Below are 22,042 nucleotides of genomic sequence, written 5' to 3'. Positions count from 1 at the left end.
AAAAAAAGGGGGTTTTAAGTTTTCAGGCTAGCTAACAAACTGTAACGTATACAAAGTTTGTAATGCCTTCATTTTGTGCATTTTAAGGCAACTAAACTACACCATATAATATGAATTTTATTGCAGTGACAAAAGCTGACATCTCGGTTAATTACTGCTATACTCTGCTAAGCTAGGCTAGATATCTATTAGCCAAATTTCTTTATCTGGGGTTTCTTTAGATAGAAATTTAGTTACTGTTCCATTAGTTATGTGGGTTTTCAAACTGAATTACCTCAATGTCAATTCATCAAATAAGATATTTTCCAAATAGAAAGAGAGCTCAAGAGCTAGCAGTGGCTATCTCCTCAGCTAACTTTGAGTTGGTATAGCAGTAACTCTCTTGTTTTAGCTGTCTAGTTGGCTGTGGTCTGGTTTTCAGCGTTATTTTGGAGTAATTTTTAGATACAGTTTTTAGTCAAATTCTACATTTCTAAAAAGGTATATTTTTATATTGTAAAAACAGATGTCAAAAAGATTCTCGCCTCAGGTTTCACCAAACATGGCTTAGTTTGGCGTGCTTGCATGCTAACATTTGATAAACAGCACTAGACTAGAGCTGAGGCTGATGGAAATGTCTTTATTTTTGCCTTGGATATATGGTCAGAAACCAAAGTCTTGGAGAAAGTGAAATATTGAACACACAATGATGCTAAATGGAAAGTTATGGCATCATTTGCTATTACATTTCATGCTGTGGAGAACATTCACGTCTGTCACATACTTGGTCAACAAACCTGATTCTGATTCCGGTGTACCAAGTTCATTAGTCAAGACATTACACTCAAAACCACAAATGTGAATGTCTTGGTAGCAATAGAGGAAAAGTCGAGGGGTCGCATTAGAAGACATTAGATTTCATCCTCTAAAGATGTTTTTCCAAAATTTCTTGGCAATCCTTCCTATAACAGATATTTCAGTCCAAAGACCGAAGATACACCAATCTACCGACAAACTAGCACAATCATAACTGGAGCTATGCCACTAAAGTGGTGTCTTATGTCTAATTATGTCTATTAGAGGCTACGTTATGCCAAGCTAATAATAAAAGACAGCCAGTCATTTCCCCATTTTGCCTTTATTTGAATAACAAAATGGACGTCCTACACAGAACACAATGCAAGTTAACAATACAAAATCTACAAAATGATAGTGAAAGTTTTTTTGTTCGACAGGTAACAACTGTACAGTATAAATGGATACAATACTGTGTTTTTTATTTTATTTTTTCCATCTACATTTGGCACTTGACCACAAGATGCTATTGAAGTGAAATGTGGGACTGAAGTAACTGAAGTACCTGATCACCCACTCCAAATGTGCAGAAGCCCACAGAATTTATCACAACTCTTTTTTCCCCCGAAGTCCATATTCATCCACCTGTGAATATTACTGTATCTCATTGTTTTCAGAGCAGCAGTGACAGGCATATGTAAATTAAACAGGTTGGAAACAGTAAAGAGCTATCAGTAAATCCTGGAAACGGACGATGAAGTTTGGGGGATGTGGCTGTTACTAGCTACCAACGTCAGTGCTTTGTTCTGTCAGTTAAGTGTCTGTCTGTTATTGTGTTTCGTAGTCATAAAAATATTGGTTATCTCCATCATCACAGTAGCACCCAATTTTTCAAACAGTTACAATTGTGCTGTATTTGAAATCTGGTGCAGATGAGAAAAAAAAAAAAAAAATGCACATTCAGCAGCTACCACATTTGCACAAAAACATGAGATTTTCAGACATTACTGTTGCACTTGTATATCCTGTGGCTGTTGAGACACTGTTAACACAGAACAAGTGAAAAACTAAATGACAATGTTTACAGGCTCCCTGGGGAATATGAAGTCAGCAGTGGGTGGCAGGTTCAGGATCAAACTTTGAAATCTGAAGCTATTTTTTATTTTTATTAAAAGGGTAAAAGAAGCTACATAAACTAAACTTAGCAGATGATGTTCAAAGCTGAATGCATAGCAATACATGTGGTCCTCTCCTTTTTTTTTTTAACATCTCTAACATAAATATGAGTGAATATACTGTACAGCTTTTTTTTCATATAATATTCGTCAAGTAAAAGAAAATAAAATGTTAAATCATCACATTCCAATAATTTATACGTCAACATTTTTAAAGTGAATCTCTTCCATTGTGGCAAATAACCACAATGTTATCACAGAGTAAAAGAATATACAAGTACATACTATATATTCATATAACATCTAACTTTTCTGTTTTTGGTTATACACTTGTTGAACCATAATTGAAGAAAGAGCCTGGTTTATATGCATATGTCAATTTCATGTATTCATCAGTGAAGTTATTGTGTGAAAATATCTGTCTAGGTGAAGTGTGTCTATTTGTGTGTTTGTGGACAGAACACTTGGCATAAAAAGTCACTTTCAAAGAAACAGATGGCGTAATCTATTGTCAAAATATTCCCCTTCATTTAGAAATCTGAGTCAGTTTTAGTTTGATGCAACATTCCTCCAAAATTTACATTAAAAAAGTTTTACTACTACATTTCCCAGATCTTCTGTCTACAAAGCCATACTGTAAGCTATGAACACTTGTAGTCCCAGATTCACATACTTCATTTCATCCAGTGTTAACATGGAGTTAGATTGTAATATTTTGTTAAGATTTGTCCGTTGTCACACAACAACCCGAGTCAGATACAGATGAGCTAAACGAGCATGATTTCCTTTAAATCAGAAATAATTGTTTAACAAAAAAAAACTAAAAAAAAAAAAAAACCTCAAAAGAAATAAAAGAAATAAAAGCAACAGCGAACTTGGATTCGGCTCAACATACCTCATGAATCTGTTGGATTATCCTCACTGGCCGTTCTCTCAGAGAGATAGCACAGCTTTGATTCAGTGTTTAAAGTCCATGATGGGATTTAAGTCCCTTGAGTTATATTTGTACCATGTATGAGACCCGTGTTGTCTGTGGCATAGAGGCGCATGTATGTGCATGTAAGTGTGTGAAAGTTTATATATGTGTCAGGCTTTGGTATTTGTAGTATGTACAGCTTCATGTTGTCTGTGTGAGTGTTTGTTTGCATGTTTGTTTGCGTGTGTGTGTGTGTGTGCCTCTATCGCTCATATGTCAATAATCTCAGGTGGGTCAGCTGGGAGAGATTTTTAAAATTTGTTAAATGAATCAAAATGCGATGGGAAAAGTCCAGTTTTCTACTGCCCAGCACTGCTGGGATCACACTGGAGCAGTCGGACAATGGAGGGGTCGTTCTTTGCTCCCTCAACAAACTCCTCAAGAGACAGTTTACCTGAGAGACAGAGAGAGAGAGAGAGAGAGATTAGAGTTCAGCTAATTATCTTCTTTATTTGTTGCAGCAGATCTAAGCTGATCAAAAATAGTTTGAATCAAAACAAAAAAAACAAAACTCCACTTTCTGTAATTACATTCAGTTCTAGGCTTTAAAGACCCTACTTTTTCAAGAAGAAAACACTGCAGCAGAGTTAAAGGCGGTGAGGATCTCTTACCATCTCGATTTGTGTCCATCTGCCTGAAGATCTTGTCTGTGCGTTTCTCAGGTGTGGACTCATCCTCAGGCATCTTCATCACGGAGGAAACCATCTTGTAAATGGCCTGAAGACAGAGGAGGAATACAGAGAAATCAGAAACAGGTCTCTTATTACAAATGGCAAATTAGTATTTTTTTTGACTGAGATATCTATCAGTGTTTTTTCACTGATCACGTTTTACATCAATTATTGTGCAATATGTATGTGGCCCCATCAATCAACCTCTCTCTTCTGGAAAGCGAGAGGTTAAAGAGAGATAAAAGAGAGAGATAGAGGGATAAAGAGATAAAAGAGAGATAGAGAGATAAAAGATTATTTTCTTTTATGTTTGGTTCTGCTGCCTGATTTGACTGCACAGAAACAAACAGGAAGTATTAATGTCTAAAAGAGGTACTTCGGGTTTTTAAATGGACAGTGAATCAAGAAAAGTGAACCATGATTGCCTCACTATTAAGGTTTTCTGAGATAACATTTAATACAGCAGCAGTTAGTTTTTGTTAATACTACTGGTCTGTGTCAATGGGGCTTAAAATATAAAACATCAATTGTGATACAAATAGATGCTGCTGCTGCAAACAATTTTTTTAACCAGATGTCTGGCTGTGAAAAGAAAACCGTGAACGGGCTGAATTAACGGCAAACTTGTTTTTCATTTTCAGCCCCGTGACTCCTGTACTATCATTCTTTGCTGCTTTCACTCCTCTTCCTCCATTCCTATGATCTTTCTAACAAACACTCTAACCACAGAACTGGTGCAGAATTTCCCCCAATGAAAGTTTTCACGCTGAAGAGCTTGGCTGAACTTCTCTTACAACACAGCAAAAATGCACCAGAATGGCTGTGCATCCATCGCACAGACACAAACACCACCTACAACCTTTATCGAGGCTGAAGGGAATAGTTACTTTAATTACTTGTCATTACTGTTTTGTTTTTTTTAATTGGCTGATCAATCACTTAATCTATTAAAATGAATTCTGATCCGTAGCCGCAAACTCTAAAGTATTTAATTACATTTGATGATAAATGATGGAGAAAAACAAACACCTCTCAACTTTTGTGAAAGATGAACCAGCAAAAGAATGACTAATTATAATATATCATTTCTATCAATCACCTAATCAATTTATCGGGTATTTGATACTTATATGGAGGAAGTATGTTTTTTGAGGGGATATACGTTATGCTTATCTTAAGGTATTTAAAGGTAACTAAGAAAAGGGTCACAGAAATTTAAGTTCAACAATCAAAAACATATGTGCAATAAAAACAACACCAGAGCTGAAACAATAAGTTGAATTGCTCATTTAAGCAATTTATCAAACAAAAATTTCAAACAGTTTTTGATTACAGCTTCTCAAATGTGGACTTGCTGCTTTTCTTGGTTTTGAATCACTGAAAACTGACTATCTTTTGGTTTAAAAAAAAAAAAAAAACATCAAATTGGAGACGCCACATTGGATTCTGCATAATTATTTTAATTATTTATTTATTTATTTTTACTTTTTTTTGTAGTCCGAAAAATTAAAATCGATTCATCTAAAAAAATAATAGAGTTAGATGACTAGTTAATGAAAATAGTCATTAGATAGTGCTATATATTGGACAGATGGACATTTTAAAAATGTATCAGAGCATAAACACAAACACACTTGTTCATTTTACACACACATTTTAAATAAAAAAACACTGATTTGGAGGACGGGATTACACATTCTTTGGCTCTCTGCTCCATTTAGCACCATGATGTGTGATGTAACAACATGTGTACGGAATTGCTGGGTGGTGTGTGTGTGTGTCTGACGCTCTGACTGTAGTCTGAGCCATTCATCCACTAAGACAAGGAGCCTGTGTGAGACCGCTTCTTGTGAAGTTTAAGTGTAAGTGCTGAGTCAATGTGAGGATCAGAGGACGACCGCTCCCTTCTAGAAATACACCACAGCCAAGTCTTATTTAGGGACATATCAAGACCTGAGAGGAGCTGCTGGTTTCTAAAATTACACAGCAGCTGGTTTCCCTGCTGTAGGCAGTCAAATGGTGCAGAGCACAGAAGCAGATGGATATATAATGTAGCAGCTGGTGTAGATGGTTGGTCAAAATCTTGCCTCACTGCAGTAGTAGTTTCAGGACCAGGGAACATGGCTTTACCATGATGGCATGCAATAGCCACTGAAAGACCAAGGGCTGTATAAAGCCAAAGAAGCAGAAAGTCTGATTGGATGGAATAAACAAAATGATAGAGGGAAATATAGATTAAAAAAAAGCAAATCAAAAACAAGCAGACCCACCGTTACAATCTCCAGCATCTCTGCCTTGCTAATGTATCCATTCCCATCCAGGTCGTACATACTGAATGCCCACTTCAGCTTCTGGTCCAGTCGACCACGTGAGGTCACGCTCAGGGCAATGATGAACTCCCTGAAGTCTATAGTCCCATCTCCATTGGCGTCAAACGTGCGGAAGACATGTTCAGCGAACTTGGAGGCGTCTCCATAAGGAAAGAAGTTGGCATAGATCTTCTTGAACTCCTCCATGGAGAGTGCACCACTGGGGCAATCCCGCAAGAAGCCCTTGTACCACTCGGTGATCTCGTGCTCGGTGAAGTCCGTGTTCTCCACCAGGTCCTGCATGACGTCGGGACGGAGCTTGCTGTTCTGTTTGCCCATGGTCGCTGTTTCTGTTGAGGCTGTGGCTGGGGTGAGAGCGGCGGGGCTTTAGACTGCTGAGGAAGAAAATGAGAGACAAAACAAGGTCGTTAAAAATCATCTGAAATGGCCTTGAGCCTTTTTGATACAAATGGCTCAAGGCCATGGAGGCAGAACAGTGATGTAAAATTGGAACAGAAAGTACAGACACACATTAAACATGCTAAATAGCTCTATTAACTTTTGTCGTAAATGGTACCCGCTTCTATTGTTCACATGAACAACTTTGTTCGTTCTGAATATTTTTTTCCCGTTCATCAAACTCCACCAAGGTCAGTTGAATCCCTTCGTTGTCAGAAATTAGGAAAATTTTTCCCGCAAAACTACCTAAGCCACCATCATGTGAAACGCAACATTAACCTTTAAGAGACAAAAAGAGTGCCATTTCACACAGCAAATACCATATACAGTATTTAATTGGGGTTATTGGTTTTTACCAACAAAATTGCAAACAGGACAAAATTCTTCAGGATCTGCTTGGATTAGCTCCTCTGCTTAAAGCGGGTATATGTAAGTTTTCTCTGCCACTGAAGATGGTTTCTTGCAAGGAGCGGGGGTTGGTGGTGGTGGTGATAATAGTTGCTTGCCAAGAGCTTCAGCCATTGTTGCGTTTATAAGACAAGAAGTTAGAATACCTCCTTGGCGAATACCTTGGAGCTACTTTTCCCTCCTCTCATGTTGGACTAAGGGCAGACTAGACGCTACAGTAACTCATTGTCACAAAGTAGTATTACGAAACAGGACAGGCTGGGACTAGCTGGTTAACATGCTGACTTCAGTAGAAGAAAAGTTGTGACAGAAATAGAAACAAAACAAGAGTTAACATTGGCGCTGCTTTCCACTGCTGGAGACAGCTCTTGGCAAGTTAAGGAATGAAGTTTTATGCTGAACTCACAATGTTTCTTCTTGACTGGTAAGTAAAGCTTTTGATGCTGTTAATGCTAACATTGGCTATGTAGCATTAGCAAAAACTTACATATAAGCCCTTTAAAAATGACCTGCGAGAGTGGGGAGTTTTGGGATGTCAGCGTTTTAAAATGAGATGTTGTTCTCACAGAGAGCTGAGGACTTGGGTAGAAATGTTACCAGTCCTGAGATGTCCTGAGCATTTGAAAATGGCAGACTTGGGAATTTTAGAAGAAGAAAAAAAAAAAAAAAAAAAAAGTGACAGCACCTATACAATAGGTTGGATATATTTTATTTTGTTTCAATTAGTTACTGCTTATTGAGTTTATATTTTTGCTGTCATTTTACCCTCCTTTGTCTTTATTTTAGGGGATAATTTAGCTGAGAGTTCAAGGTGTTAGCCTCAAGGTTTTTATCTAATCTGGACTTCCCTTTTTCGTTTTGTTTTTTTCTGTTTCCTGACAAATTCAAATAAATGTTATCATAAAAGCAATGACAGGACACCAGGTAAAGGAAAAACAGGAAGATAAAAGCTGAGTATGTGGTCTTGTGCAGATGCAGATCCAAGCTCAGTCTCCCATGCACGTGTAGCACAAGACCACCAGATGTTCTCATGGTGCAAAACTACCACAGCTGCACACCCACACACACTGTTGATAACCCTAGTGCATGCCCGTTCAGCTGTGCGTGCATCTCTGCAGATGCAGCTTCCATTTCCTGCAGGAACTCTGATGCCTCAACACACACATCCACATCCTCTGTATTAATAGTCAAGATAGTTTATTGATCTCATATGAGTTTGGATCACGCATTTATAAATAAATAAATAAATAAATAAATAAATAAATAATAAAAAATCCGCAGAAGGAGAGATACTATATCTTAAAAAATAGAGTCCAATTTGACTGAACGAAAGCCACCGAGCAGATCCAACTTGGTGTGTCCAACAAGAGTCACGTTATTCTGTAACTAAAGTGAATAGGGAGGGAGTCTTAACACTCGACAGAGGACCCAGTTCTTCTGCTAACTATGCAGCTAATGTCCTTATCAGTTTCCCCTGTCAGACTGCTAGTTGCTGCTGAGCTCTCCAGGCTAAAGACAAGAGGGAAGCTGTTCTAAGCTTAGCTGAAGATAATCAGCAATGTCAGGTCAGGCCAAATTACAGCACAGGTAGCTTGGTTCCAGGAAGGGACGTAAATATATGTCACCTCTGTGTTTCCAATCAATGTTTGCGTTTCTCTTACTTTGTTAAAAGACTCCAAAGCTTAAATATGAAAGAGATAGTTAATAAAATATAAAGAAACAAAACGTTATTACCTAACGAGAACTATTAACTAAATTTAGTTTAAGACCTTGTGTAAAAGAATTTCAGGATTAATTATTATTTACTGATCCTTACAAAAGTCATATGGATACAATACTTACATTTTTCTTTTTAAATAACAACACTGTTACACACCATTGACTGAGAACAAGCCATCATTTTTACTTCCCTGAAAAGTGGGTGTTTCAGTGAAAATATGCTCTTCTTGCCAATAAAAAGGACTTAAGCATCAATGAAAAGTGCTGCTACAGTGGCAAATTCATCAGGAAACACTTAAAAGAGTCTAAACACCCGCAAGCAATACACAAGAAGAGGGTAATGCCAACACGACTATTATTCACCAATTTATCTAGCAACTTTGGCGTTTTAAGTGAAACTGTGCACAAAGATCTGTACGGAATTGGGTCTAGTTTGAATTAAATTGCCTGCATTTTCATTAGTTTTGTTAACTGGTATCTGCACGGACTCTATCCTCGTCTGCCTTCATTTCGTGCACACACGCACATGTTCCATAAACAGCTCGATATAATCCTTTAATTAACTCAGAGTAAACAATGGGCTCTAGCAATGTGGCAGTCGCCTCTAACATGTTCCCTGCTGTTACCTATAGTTCACTTTAATGCCAGCATGAACACTAGAGCAGCATGAAGAGGAGATTAACACCTGTTTACACACTGATTGGTCCTGGAACATAACACATCAGCAGCTACACAGCGGGCGTCCAATGTGAACAGACTGGAAGTGTGTCTGCCTTTAAATTAGACAGAGGCAAACAGTCTGGTCCTGATACTTTGATAGACAAAGGTGGGGGCTGTTTAAGAAGCTGAAACCTAAAGGGATCTGTTTACAAAAGCTATCACAGGCACATATGAATCGGATGAAGGGAGACTGTTATTTTACCTCTGAAACATTAAGCTCATCATATTTGTGCCTAATGGGCCCTTTTCTCAGCAGACTTTTTGACTTGCAGCAGGCAAGGCACAGCTCTTACAAATAATATTAATCATGTGGCTCTGTTGAGGTGGTCGTTAGCAATGTTATTTATAACACCTCAGTTTTTTCCTATGACGACATGTCAAAATGGCCTTAACATCTGTGTATGTGCACAAGTACTTAATGGGGTATTGTATATTTTCCGATGACTGAATGGCAAGATTTAAAAAACAAACGTCAGGGTGTCAATTCAAGTATTAGTAATCCTGTTTAAGGCTGACTGTAAAACTAAAACCACTCAGCAACTTGTCAGCTGATTTCACTACTTTTTCAATTAGATTAGCCATATGACCATAGTAGATCCTGTTTTGTAGCCACACAGACAAAAAAGTACGAAAAGAGGTTACTTCTACATGTATAGGTTGAATATAGGTGTGTACACACACGTACACACACACACACACACACACACACACAGACACACAGTTGACATCATCCTTGCTACCTCCATTCATTATATTCATAAACTCATTCTCTCTCTGGTGCGGTGACCAGTCCGTCACATACTCTGCATTTTAAGTGCTTAATGGATTTTGGAGCATTTCCATGATTATTGAGGCCGCGTTGTCATGACGACTGCCCATACAGTCACTCTTGTTTTTGGCAACTAGTGGGCAAGAAAACATTAATTTACATAGTGCCTTTGAGTCACAACCGCTTTTTAAAAAAAAAAAAAAAAAAAAACACTTTCTGTGAAAACTATGGTCTTGTTTAATGGTTTTCTTTTAGCTGTGGTCCTAATTACACAGACTCCTTCCATCCAGACTGTTTACACATTAGTGTGGAGGAACAGAGTTGACTAAAATGTTTCTCTCTCTATATTAACTTTGACTCCCTCATTTCGAGTAACTACTGTTGTTCTCAATGGCTTTACAACAAGCCATGTTTACAACATGAGTTACAGGACTTATTTAGTCAGAGGCTTGACATTTGAAACACTTTTTAACCAGGGGTGCAAGTATGTGTTATTATTTATTATTTTATATTGATCTGATGATGTTTTCCCCCATTTGTTTTGTCTATAAAATGCCAGGTAATAGAGAAAATACCCGCTACAGTTTAAAAAAGCCCCAAGATGACATTTTAAAATTGATAAATGGGCAATAGATGCGCAATACTTTACTTTATATCCCCCTACTTAGCATTTATAAGCAGTATGTAAACAAAGAAATGGTTTAAAACACACTATAATATAGTTTTAAGCAGATATAAGTGTTAATTAATGCATCTGTCAACAAACATTACTCCTCCCGTGATCACCTATAAGTAGAGTCTGGTTTATAAACAGGTAATGGATGACAATACAGTAAAAACAACAACAACAAAAAAGAAAAACAACAGTTATGTTAAAAAATATCTTAAGTTATAATTGTTGACAAATACTGTACATTAATAAACACTTACATATGCACTTATATCTACTTCCAACCGCATTGTAGTGCAGTATAAACCATTTATTAAATGTTAATGTAGAGCTTATAAATGCTAAATAGGGGCTTAAAGGTTTACCATAAAAGGAATTAAACCAAAAATGGCTGTCAATTATTATTTTTTGTCTTTTGATTAATCAGTTAATCTAAATGTTTCATTGCCATTACAAAATCCATATTAATCATCATGATAATAAATAAAATTTTAAGCCTTTCACAAAACCCCAGGAAACTTTAAATACAGAAAACAAGCAAAAATACACATTAACTCTGTTAGTAACTACAAATTATTTAGGTGAGGAATTTATGGCAAATTTTTTTTTTTTTTTTTTTTTTAAACCTTAACCGATTTCAACTGATCAACAGAAAATCAAATCGGCAAATCCTCTGGATGTTCTAAGATCACTATATGATTAATATTTAACTTATTTAAAAATTTTCCACTAGGTTGTAAACTACATGGCTGGTTGTAGTTTCTGTGTGGATTTTGCATGTTCTCCCTGTGAGTTTTTGTTTCCTCGCACAGTCCACAGATGTGCAAATGTCTTCCTGCCCCATATTTTGGTACCACATGGTCACACTTTACTTAAACCTCCAATTTTTTCCATTTGTAAGCAGAATACAAACATTTAATTAATAGTTTGTAACACATTAATGTAGCTGTAAGCAGGTGTAAGGAAATGTTTACGTGTTTATTAATGTACAGTATTTGTCAGCAATTATAACCTCTGCTTTATGTTATATTATTACATAACTGTGTTTTACTGTATTGTCATTCATTATCTGTTTATAAACCAACCTTAAAACCAACATTAATAATCACTTATATCTGTTTAAAACTACATTATAGTGGGTTATAAACCTTTTATTAAATGATTATGTAATAATTGCTTATAAATGCCGAATTGGGGTGGGTAATATTAAAGTGTTACCTTTTTCTTCTCCCTCTATAAACTTCAATTATTGGGATCTAATCAAATCAAATTTAATTCAACTGCAGAGTGAAGCTCACTTCAGGAGCAGAAATGTCTACTAATCATATAGTTGGTGGTTCAATCCCCAGCTCCTTCTGTGCTCCATGAGTACAGTGCATCCGGGTAAAACTTTAAGTCCGTTTGGACAAAAGTGTCTGAAAAGTTAACCTGATTTAATTGGCTCTCTAATGCCTAATACTACACGCAATTCCTCTCCCTCCTGGCTGAAGGTCTGTGCGTATTTTAAAAGAAGAAATGATGGGATGAGAGCTCAGACCTCCACTGAACATCCCTTCAACCAGTCACCCTAAGAACTTGGCTATTTCTGGCTCTCCCGAGATCGCTGCCTACAATTAACCACTAAGACTCTTAGCTGCTGCTGCTGCTGCTGCTGGCAGACCGTTGATGGCACTGTTACATAACCGAGGCTTTGACAAGTGGACAGGTCACATGGTTTAGACAAGTTTCTAACTCAACCATCTCATGAGGTCAGGACAAGTGAGTGAACGCTGGTTTGACCTCCTGAGCATGTCTGAGAGGAGAACAGGTCTGCGAGGAGAGGCGGTGACCTCAGCCTCGTCGGGTAACAACCAGCAAAGAACAGGCTGTCACTTTCAGTTGCTAATGACACTGACAGTACACACATAATCATCATGGACATTTAATGTTCAGTGTTTGAGACCTTTAGTGGAGGACAAGCTGTGCTCTGAGACAGATTTAACTCCTGAAACCACAGAACAAACGACAACGACCCCTGCTGCAATCATATCATCAGTGGCAACAGCTACTGACAGCAACACATGAAAAAAAAAAAAAAAATTTTATTTTTATTTTAGTGAAACATAACCGCTACCCACAACTGCACAAAAGCAAGCATGTGCAGCTGGGTAATGTTTCAAAATTTTCATATCAGTGCCAATACGATACGAGTTTTGGTAACGTTATCAAAACAACAATTTTTCAGTACTGTAGCTTGGGTTAATATGAACATTTTTTTCTTTCAATGAAATATTTAAGCTTGCAACTAACCATTATTTTCATTATCAGCAGGGCAGAAAATAGTAACACAGAGCCCATCACAACTTCCCAGAGCTTAAAGAGACGTCTTCAAATGTCTTATTTGTCCAAAACTTGAAGGTATTCAATTTATTATACAAAAAGACAAAGAAAATCATGAATTGAGATGTTGGAACAAAGGAATGCTTGTAACTATAAAATGAATTAACATTGATTCTTTTCCATCGACCAATTAATCATTTCAGCTCTAATTTCCATTAAATATGAAAAGATATCCAACCGAAGACCAAAGCACTAAAGCAAGGGTTCAGGGCTAGGTAGCATATTTTCTTTTTCTTTTTAATATTGCTGCCAGTATGATAACTGAGCATCAATACCAAACAATACCTTTATGATTAGGAGACTTACTTTGCTCAAAAATAAAATATATTAGTTGGAAAGGTTTCCTGATTTAAAATGTTAAGTATTTGAAATAAAACTTAAACTATTAGTCAATAAACTAATCAGTCCATCAGCAGAAAATTACATGGAAACCCTTTTAATAAGTGATTAATAGAAGTAAATTTTTTCAATAGTAAAGTGGCTAAAAGATTCACTGGTGTGAGCTTCAAAAATGATTTTCTCAGCCTTTTACAAAAGTAAAATGAAGATTTTTAGTTCTGGACTGTTGATCAAACAAACAAACAAACAAAAAAAAGCACTTTGAACAAGTCAACTTGGACTCTGGGATATGGAAACGGGCATATTTCACCAATTACTGACATCTGGATGTGGACTAAACAATTAATCGCTTCATCAAGTAATTATACAAGCCTAAGAATATGACCAGGCATTTGATTCTAACTTTGAACACTTCACATTTTTCATTAAATCGATTCTACAGGCGCATATCGGTCTCAAACAGTATGCATTCACTAAAAAGAGGTTGTTTTTTTTTTTTAGTTTGATGGGATATTAAATTTACTAGTTTACTACCACTGACAAGCAACAAGGGAGTAAGACAAAAATCCCACAATGCCTGGCCAATATTTTTATACTTGAACAAAACTCTTCAGTGTAACAGTTGACCCACTCTCGCTACTTGAATCAAAGGCCCTCCACACGGCATTCATCACAGAACATCTTGTTGCCCACTTACATAATAGGCAGAAGTCTCCATTTATATCCTGCAGGCAAATCTTAACCCAAGAGTCCCACAGATAATCCAAGAACAGGGAGAGCAAAAGACAGCTGGCTGGAGGCCGACAAGAGAATTACATCGACTGAAAAGAGCCTCAATCTCAGGCGCTGAGCTTATCAATGATACATTCATAATGCAATAGGAACCATCTGTGACCTGGCTGCAGGGCTGAGGGCAGTCATTCTCGACCTAACGGGCAAACATTTATGAGAGCAGCAGGATCTGCAATCTGATATTCGCCTACAGGTCAAAATTAAATAATCATGCTTCCTTACAGCTGAGAAAAGATATTAAAAACGACAACATTACCCATCTCAGATTTGACAGGTTCAGCCAAGGACAAATTTGAACAAACAGAGGCTGCAGTTCAAGTCAAAGTTGAGTGTGATTTTGATTTCAGGCTACACCACACTCAGTCACATGATGCTGGAAAAAAATATATATAGCAAAACCCATTCCATGCTACTTGAGAGTGTAATTTTATTACTTTAGCGAATAAATCGTCATAGATGTTACCTGGCAGGTGGAGGACATTTTGGCTCAGCTAGATAATCGTTTGTACACAACAACTACGTCAAATGACGTAAAAGCCATGACTCTTGACAAGGTTTTGCAGTAATTCAAACATCTTTTCAAGAACCTCTCATTAAGAATGTGCAGAATGTTAAGCATTTCAGTTATAAACAACACTGTGAGAAATACATGGTATATTTTGAATAGACCTATTTTAGGTTTTCTGACGCACTTTCTGCCACATCTTGTGAATGTCAGAGGGATGGAGCAGCTCATATGCCAAAAAGAGAGGGAAACACTGGACCAGGTTCAAGCAGCTAGAAGTCCTGCAACGCTGCTAAAAACTCATTTAATGTCTTTTACCAATTCAGTACTCACTGTCACTTTATTTTGTTGTTGATGACAAACTGGACTGACATTTGTTGAATGAAAATGTATAATCTAACCAAAGCAGAGCAGCCTTGTAAGCCTACAAGGGTAAACTCTAATATTTTATTCAAAAAGATCCACATCAGTGTCATTTAAGTGCACTGAAGTACAGTTTCAGTAGGAAAAAAAAGAAAATCAAGTGGTGGAAAACGTTCCACAAACACTAGTGAGATCCTACAGCATATTAAGGACTCTCAGCTCAGGTTTGCTCTTTTTATCTCAAAAGTAAATTTAATCTACCACTGCATGTGATGACCCCACAGTCTTGGTGGGGATCTGAGCTTGTCTGTCAGACATATCTACATAGATGAAGGAACGCGACCTTCAGCTAAGCCTCTCTAAGACTGAACTCTTAGTCATTCCGGCCAGTCTCTCCATCACAATATCCACATCAAAATCGCCTCTTCATCTCTCACTCCAATGTCTCAAGAAACCTGGGTATTATGTTTGATGACCAGCTATTCTTCTGACCATGTTGCATGCATCTGTCTCCCAGTCGATTTGCTTTGCACGATACAACATAAGAAAAATCAGGCCTTACTTGACTCAGTACGCCACCCAGCTCTTGGTACAGGACATCGTTCTCTCTCGCCTCAACTACTGCAATGCCCGTCTAGTGGGCCTCCCTTCACACACAGTGAAACCTTTACAGATGGTCCAGAATGCCGCGGTGCGTCTGGTTTTCAATCAGCCTGAAAGGGCATATGTCACTCAGCTGCTCCCTGACCTCCACTGGCTACTCATAGCCGCCCAAGTCAAATTCAAGTCACTAACTTCAACAGACTTCTGGGTCTGCATCCATCTACTTGAACTCAATCATACAGGCTTATGCTCCTTCTCGGCCACTGCGTTCCACCAAGGAACATCGTCTGGCATTGCCATCCCTGCACACAAGGCAATCACAGTCCAGACTGTTCTGGTTTGTGCTTCCCGAATGGTGGAAGGAGCTACCAAATGTTATCAGAGCCGGGGTGTCCCTCTCATTCCTCAAGAATCTCTGGAACTCATCTCCTCCAAGAGCTCCTCCTGTGCTAACACCTCTAACACTCTAACATGCCTAACTAACACTCACTCTGCACTTTCGGCGCACTTCTTTACCTGTTCTCATTGCACTTTGTTTTATTGGACAGATTTAGTACTTGATACTCACTTCAAGGTCTCCCACTGTACTGAAGCTTTAGTATTGTCCCTCCCCCGTCTGCCAAATGACTTAACATAAATGTAAATGTTGAACATCAGCAAATCAGAGTCATGTCAAAGCAGTTACATGCTCAACCAACTGAATCTACTCTCTTAGTGTTGTTGGCAGGTGGCAGATACAATATGTAACACAAAAAACATATGTTAAAACATACAACAGATGCACAAAAGAGAAAAAAGAAAAAAGAAAAAAAAAAGTTAAATGTCTAAGTGTCAGCCATGACTCACATTAAATCTGCCCTGTATGAACTGCAAAGTGACACTTGTTGGTTTCTCACCTGTGCCTCTTTAGCTCACATTTTAGGAGTTCTAACACTGATGACCTGCAGCTCTCCTCTTCATTTCGTCATACCACATACCTCTGTTCCCTCCTGAAATCGTCTTCTGGCTAAAGCCCATTTACAATCACGTCTGATCAGCAGACATGTGATCACCGCCATTTAACACTGCTGCAGGATGGCATAGCTTTGGGAGCACTTGTGCTCACATTACAAGTATCGTGATTGGCGCTGTTCAGTGTAGCATGCTTTAGCGGCCTCTTGAATATCTGCCTGCAACTCTATCTCCTATGTTATTTGGTGTAAGGTCAGAGCTGGTCCACTGTTCCTTAGTCTGAGGAAACTAACATTTTCAGCAGAAGGAGAAACACTATTACTGGGCAGCCGGTAAAAGAAGGTTTCAGTAATTTACAACTACAACTCAGTCAAAATGTCTCGGTAAAAAAGGCTTCCCAAAGCGAGATAAAAGTAAAAATAAGATATTGAAGCAAATCTAAAAATGGAAGTAAACTTGGTGATTTGTAAATCTAACTAAAATTACATCTAATCACAATAAAATAAATGAAAAACTATAAAGTTTAGCAGCAACGAACCTCATGTTTTTTCTTAACACTTGTTCTAATTTCAACCAACGAGGGACACGCACTCACAATTCATTGCTTGCTCGTTAACACCAAAACTGTGTTTTTGTCTGATGCCCACAGTGTTGTGACACAAACATCGTCCAGTTTAGAGCTGAAACGCTTAGTTGACTAATCGATTTGTCAATCGGCAAAAAATTGATTGGCAACAATTTTGATAATCAGTTAATAGTGTCAGACATTTTTTTAAAGCAATAATGCCAAACTTTCTCTGGTTCCAGCTTCTCAAAGGCGAGGATTTACTGCTTTCCTTTGAAATATATGACAGTAAACTGAATATGTTTGAGGTTTGGATTGGTGGTTGGACAAAACAAGCAATCTGAACTATAAACTTTAATCACTTTTTTCACATTTATTTTACATGTCATAGACTAATCAATTCATTGAGAAAATAATCAGCAGGTTAAACTATTATTAAAATAACCATTAGTTGCAGTCCTTATCCAGTTTTGGAGTGCAAATGTAAGACAGTTTCAGACCAAACCAAGGCCAAAAGCCACTTCACACTTAAAACCAACTTTCATAGCAACGGTTCTAAAAATAGCCACAACTTCCTCTTATACTTCCTAATATTTGTTTTTATTACACTACCTCTAATACTGCATCTACATAACATTTCGGTGGACATCAGGGGAACCTGAATAATGGTAAATGCTCCAACACAACTGGCAATATGACTCGGACATCGGTACAATTGAGAGGGTTTTGCCTTTCTGAACATTTAAACCGTTTTTTTTTATTTTCTAACAGTCTGCAAATGTGATTTACATGAATTGTGGGCTTAAAACACGTTTTAGAACTATTTCATTGCTTGATAAATGTCTTAACCCATTTCTTTCTCTCTCTAAATTTTACTAAAAATCTCATCCATCCTGTCTTTGAGAGACCTGAGGCAGCAACTTCATCATAATGCAGCACACATGAGCTCCCATTGTCAGACGCCTTCGTGCGTCAAGGCACTGCAGAAAACCACAATCATGACAGAGAGACCATTATGAGGGAGCGAATGAGAACAAGATAGAAAGTGTCACTGACAACAACTGCAAGAAGGCAGGCAGAGCTGCAAAACAGACCCAGGATTGGACAAACACACACACTCGCACTCACTCACAGCAAATTGTCACTGATTACAGGAGGAGAGTGCTGTTTGCTTTGCACCGAATATCTAAATGTGCCTCCCCCTGAAACAGCCTGTTGTAAAGACAAAGGCTGCAGAGATGGAAATGTCAATCTGTCCGACGACTAAATAACTCCAACCCCTCTCTGGCAGTGATATCTGCTGCACAGCATGCGAGAAATGCGGCTTTCTACCCAAAATAATAGCTTTGTGACAGGCCAGTTGTCTGTTTTTTCGTCTATCTCGCTCTTTATTTCAGCCTTTGAAGCTCCCTCTTGCTCTTTCCTCCTTTAGTTGAATCTTCCACTCATCCTTGCTTTCTTTTAATCACTTTCCCCGTCCGCCTCCTCTGAAAAAAAAAAAAAAGGGTCTAATTCAATTCAAAAGAGCACCGACTGCTGCCCAGACAAGGCTAACTACAGAGGAAGCTTCCAGAATGGTCAGTCTGACCCAGAACAAACCCACAAGACACCCACACTGACGAAAATAGATCATCGTTCAAATTTAGCAAACATTTGTAAGTGTTCAGCATCTTGAAATGTTTGGAAGGATGGTTTTGACACCAAGGGGGCTATTATCTTGACTCCACCCTTGTGTCAGCACCTGGATATGTCTTTAAAGTTTTGTCATGCAAAGTTGTACGGGCTGCCTGATGCAGAGGAGGAGCTGGACGGCGTATTTCACTTCAGAAGTCTCCTAAAAACACATCAAATGTTTGGAAGCCACAGAGACTCAAAGACAGCAAAACACGCTGTTTATTTCAAAGTCTATGTGACATTAGTAGTTTTTCCGTTTCCTCTGTGTGAGTGAACCATCTTTCCTCTTCTTTCCTGCATCTAGATTTTTCATCTAGGCCTGTGAACCTCAGCTTCCCTTGTCACTGTAACATTTATTTTTCTCCCTTCTGTGTCCACTCGTGTCTTTTCACGCCATCACCCTTATCTCATCACCTAATAAACACTTCACTGGGACCGCCAGAGGAAACTCAATCATGATAGGTTCCTGTTTACGTCCCACATCAAACCACACCAACAGCATTCAATTACCACAAGCCACCAGCCAAGAAAAAAAGAAAAAGTAGATTTCCACAGGGACAAGTGAGTTTTCTTAATTCTACAAGCCACTTTGAGAAGCAGGAATCTTGTCTTCAGTCTGTTAAATCCTCAGTCCTATTTTAACTGCTTGTCTGTTGGAAAACTGAAACCAACATGGTCCGCGGATAAAGAAATTTAGCCCAGGGTTGCAAAATGACAGTTGTCCTTACTGATTCTTCCGATAAATAATTTAGTCTATACACCACGATATATGCCACTTTACTTTTTGAGAGGCTGAAAAAGTGAATGTTTTGCACTGTAACTTGATAAATTACTAAAAAACTATTTGTTAACTATTGAAATAGTTCTCATTATCATTTCAGAACTCCTTGTTAAATACTGTATGTAGACTGAATCTCTTTGGATTTGGGACTGTTGGTAAGATATAACAAGCTTGACTGATCTTAACTGATAATGAAAATATTCTGTCATTTCAGTCCTAAACATAAGTAAAAGCTGCACATCCTTTCATTTGAGAAGCTGAAACCTACAAATGCTTGACATTTTTATCTGTTAAATGACTTAAATGATAAGTAGTTGAGTCAAAATTTCTGAGGATTAGTTTTCTGACTATTTAATCAATCAACCAGTTGTTTCAGGACTGATCTGAAGTCCTGACTCCCACCGTTACTTTCCTCCCAAGTCCTCTGTTTCTAAATTTTTGAGAACTATTTTTTAACATGTAAATGCAGTGAAGCTCACTATAATGAAAACAAAACTCCACTGCACTGTTACTGTGCAAATACTAGAAAATGAGGGGGAATGTCTACCAAAGACATTCATTCACATAAAAACACAACATTCCAACTCACTTGTCAAGGTAAAGCACTAACAGTCCAATAAGTCCACCTCCCCTCTCCTGCTTTAGTCCACTGACTGATGTGTATTTGGTGAAACGAGAGACGCTGCCTCATGACTCCTTTTTCACTTCCTGTTCTCACTCATGCTACAATTAAACATGGGGAGTTAGGACAACAAGCTCCTCTCCGGCTCCTCTTGGGGGCTTCATTCAGGATGAGAAGCAGCAGCTTCATCCGATTAGAAATGTGGGTAAAGCTTTATCCGCTGCTAGCATCTTGTAATGCTGCCGCACTGCAAAGTTATGGAGGAAAAATGTTTAAATACAGTTGTTCCTGTTATTTAACCCGGACGGATACGTGTGTCGGTCGGAGTTGCAACAGCTTCAACCTGTAAACTCAACTCACCTGAGCCACATGCAAGAAAGAAAAAAAAAAAAAGTAACAGGAAGCGGGCAAACTGCAAAGGACGGAACAGGCACATTCGCGACTACTTACCTCGCTTTTAAGTTGCTGTGGAGGGCCTGTTAAAAGTCTCTTTAATAGTCCATCACCTCGCGTCACCGGGGCGAACGGTAAAAACTTTCGCACAGGCGGCAACAGGTTGCAGGAGCCACACGGGAGCAGGAGTTCGCCGGCTGCTTGCAGTTCAAACACCAGCAGGCTTCTTCCCGAGCCGCGGCACTCTCTCCACTTAGCCCCTGCAGCCTCTCGCCGTGACGTCAAGGCTGCTCGTCACGTGGTGGGGGGCGGCGGCCAATGGGGAGGCGCGTTGTCCTGGCAACAGCGACTCGGTGAATGGCGATTAGCGTTGTAAAAGCGAGCACAGAGGTTTGTTTTCTGAAAAATAAAGTCACCAAAACATGGACATAACATGAACATGACACGAACGTAGGCTCTAGCGGGCATGTGGCATTGAACAGTGGCAGTGTAGTGAGTGTACTGAGTTTGTCATACTTTATACGACTTTTATTGGCCTGACCATATTCAGATATGTTATCGCCGAAACACTGTATGAATACTGACATTCATTTACAATACATTCAGAGCGTTGTTACAGAAAGAGAGAAAAAACATTACATATGGAAATGTATGTTTGTAATAATCGACAATTCAGAGATGTGAACAGTGTGTTGTTGAAAAATACAGCAGATGTAACATCTTTCCCTTTTTAAAATGCCGTTATTCGTTTGAAACACTAGCCCAATTTGCGATAGAAATCAGACAAATACTTCTGCTACTACTATTGCACCTATTATTACTACTACTAGTTATAATAATAATAATAATGTCAGGTTTATCTGTCTTGCAAACACAGCTAATGAGGTGTATTTGCAGCCTAGCCCTTTGCAGGGACTCAAATGATAAAGATAAGGAGATGAAGACTTCATCTTAAATCCTGTACTTAAAAAAAACAAAACAAAACATCACTTTACTTGCTTTGCATTGCATTGCCTGGAGTGACAACATAACAAGCTTACTGACTTCTGAGTATTGCATGATAATGATAAGAACGATTATCATGATGATAACCAACCATGTATTTGCTGTGCCCAGTACAGGTGTTCCCATGCAGGCACATTGGGAGCCATGCTTTGCCTAAGATGATTAGTGGAAGTCAAGGCCACGGGGCTTATTCAGCTGGTGTTCTAGGGAGCATTTTCTTAGTGGCTTTACACTGAGAAGCCTTCCCTCCTGTTGAGTCAGCAAAATCTTGGCCGCAGTGATGACACTGAATGCCCAATGATTCATTACATTCAAGAAGCAAATATAAAAGAAAGGTTTTAAATGTTTGATAAGCATTAATGACACATTCATGCAAGGGCATCCTCTTACCATTCTGTGAGATAAAATTTCATGTTGCAC

At 38.4% G+C, this 22,042-nt stretch overlaps 1 protein-coding gene across 2 annotated transcripts; it reads right to left on the bottom strand.

Moving 5' to 3' along the window:
• Positions 1 to 1,334: 1,334 nt before the first annotated feature.
• ncaldb (neurocalcin delta b) lies at positions 1,335 to 20,868 on the bottom strand. Of its 2 annotated transcripts, none has more exons than XM_040122469.1 (4): positions 20,675 to 20,868; positions 5,867 to 6,300; positions 3,537 to 3,642; positions 1,335 to 3,319 (listed from the first exon to the last, which is right to left on the bottom strand). In XM_040122469.1, the coding sequence occupies exons 2-4, from the start codon at positions 6,242 to 6,244 to the stop codon at positions 3,225 to 3,227; spliced, it is 579 nt and encodes a 192-aa protein (XP_039978403.1). In that variant the 5' UTR covers positions 6,245 to 6,300; positions 20,675 to 20,868; the 3' UTR covers positions 1,335 to 3,224. The 2 variants fall into 2 exon arrangements, with proteins under 2 accessions (XP_039978403.1, XP_039978405.1); XM_040122471.1 differs by having other exon boundaries at positions 5,867 to 6,297.
• Between the last annotated feature and the right edge of the window lie 1,174 nt (positions 20,869 to 22,042).

This window comes from Xiphias gladius, chromosome 24 (assembly GCF_016859285.1).
Source record: "Xiphias gladius isolate SHS-SW01 ecotype Sanya breed wild chromosome 24, ASM1685928v1, whole genome shotgun sequence".
NCBI lineage: Eukaryota > Metazoa > Chordata > Actinopteri > Istiophoriformes > Xiphiidae > Xiphias > Xiphias gladius.
This window is presented reverse-complemented; position numbering and strand designations above follow the sequence as displayed.

Excerpts from the sequence above, each read along its gene's own strand:
- ncaldb (XM_040122469.1), bottom strand. The coding sequence starts at position 6,244 with ATGGGCAAACAGAACAGCAAGCTCCGTCCCGACGTCATGCAGGACCTG. Across the intron at positions 3,643-5,866 it reads AGATGCTGGAGATTGTAACG|GCCATTTACAAGATGGTTTC; the intron begins GTGGGTCTGCTT and ends CTCTGTCTTCAG. Across the intron at positions 3,320-3,536 it reads GATGGACACAAATCGAGATG|GTAAACTGTCTCTTGAGGAG; the intron begins GTAAGAGATCCT and ends TCTGTCTCTCAG.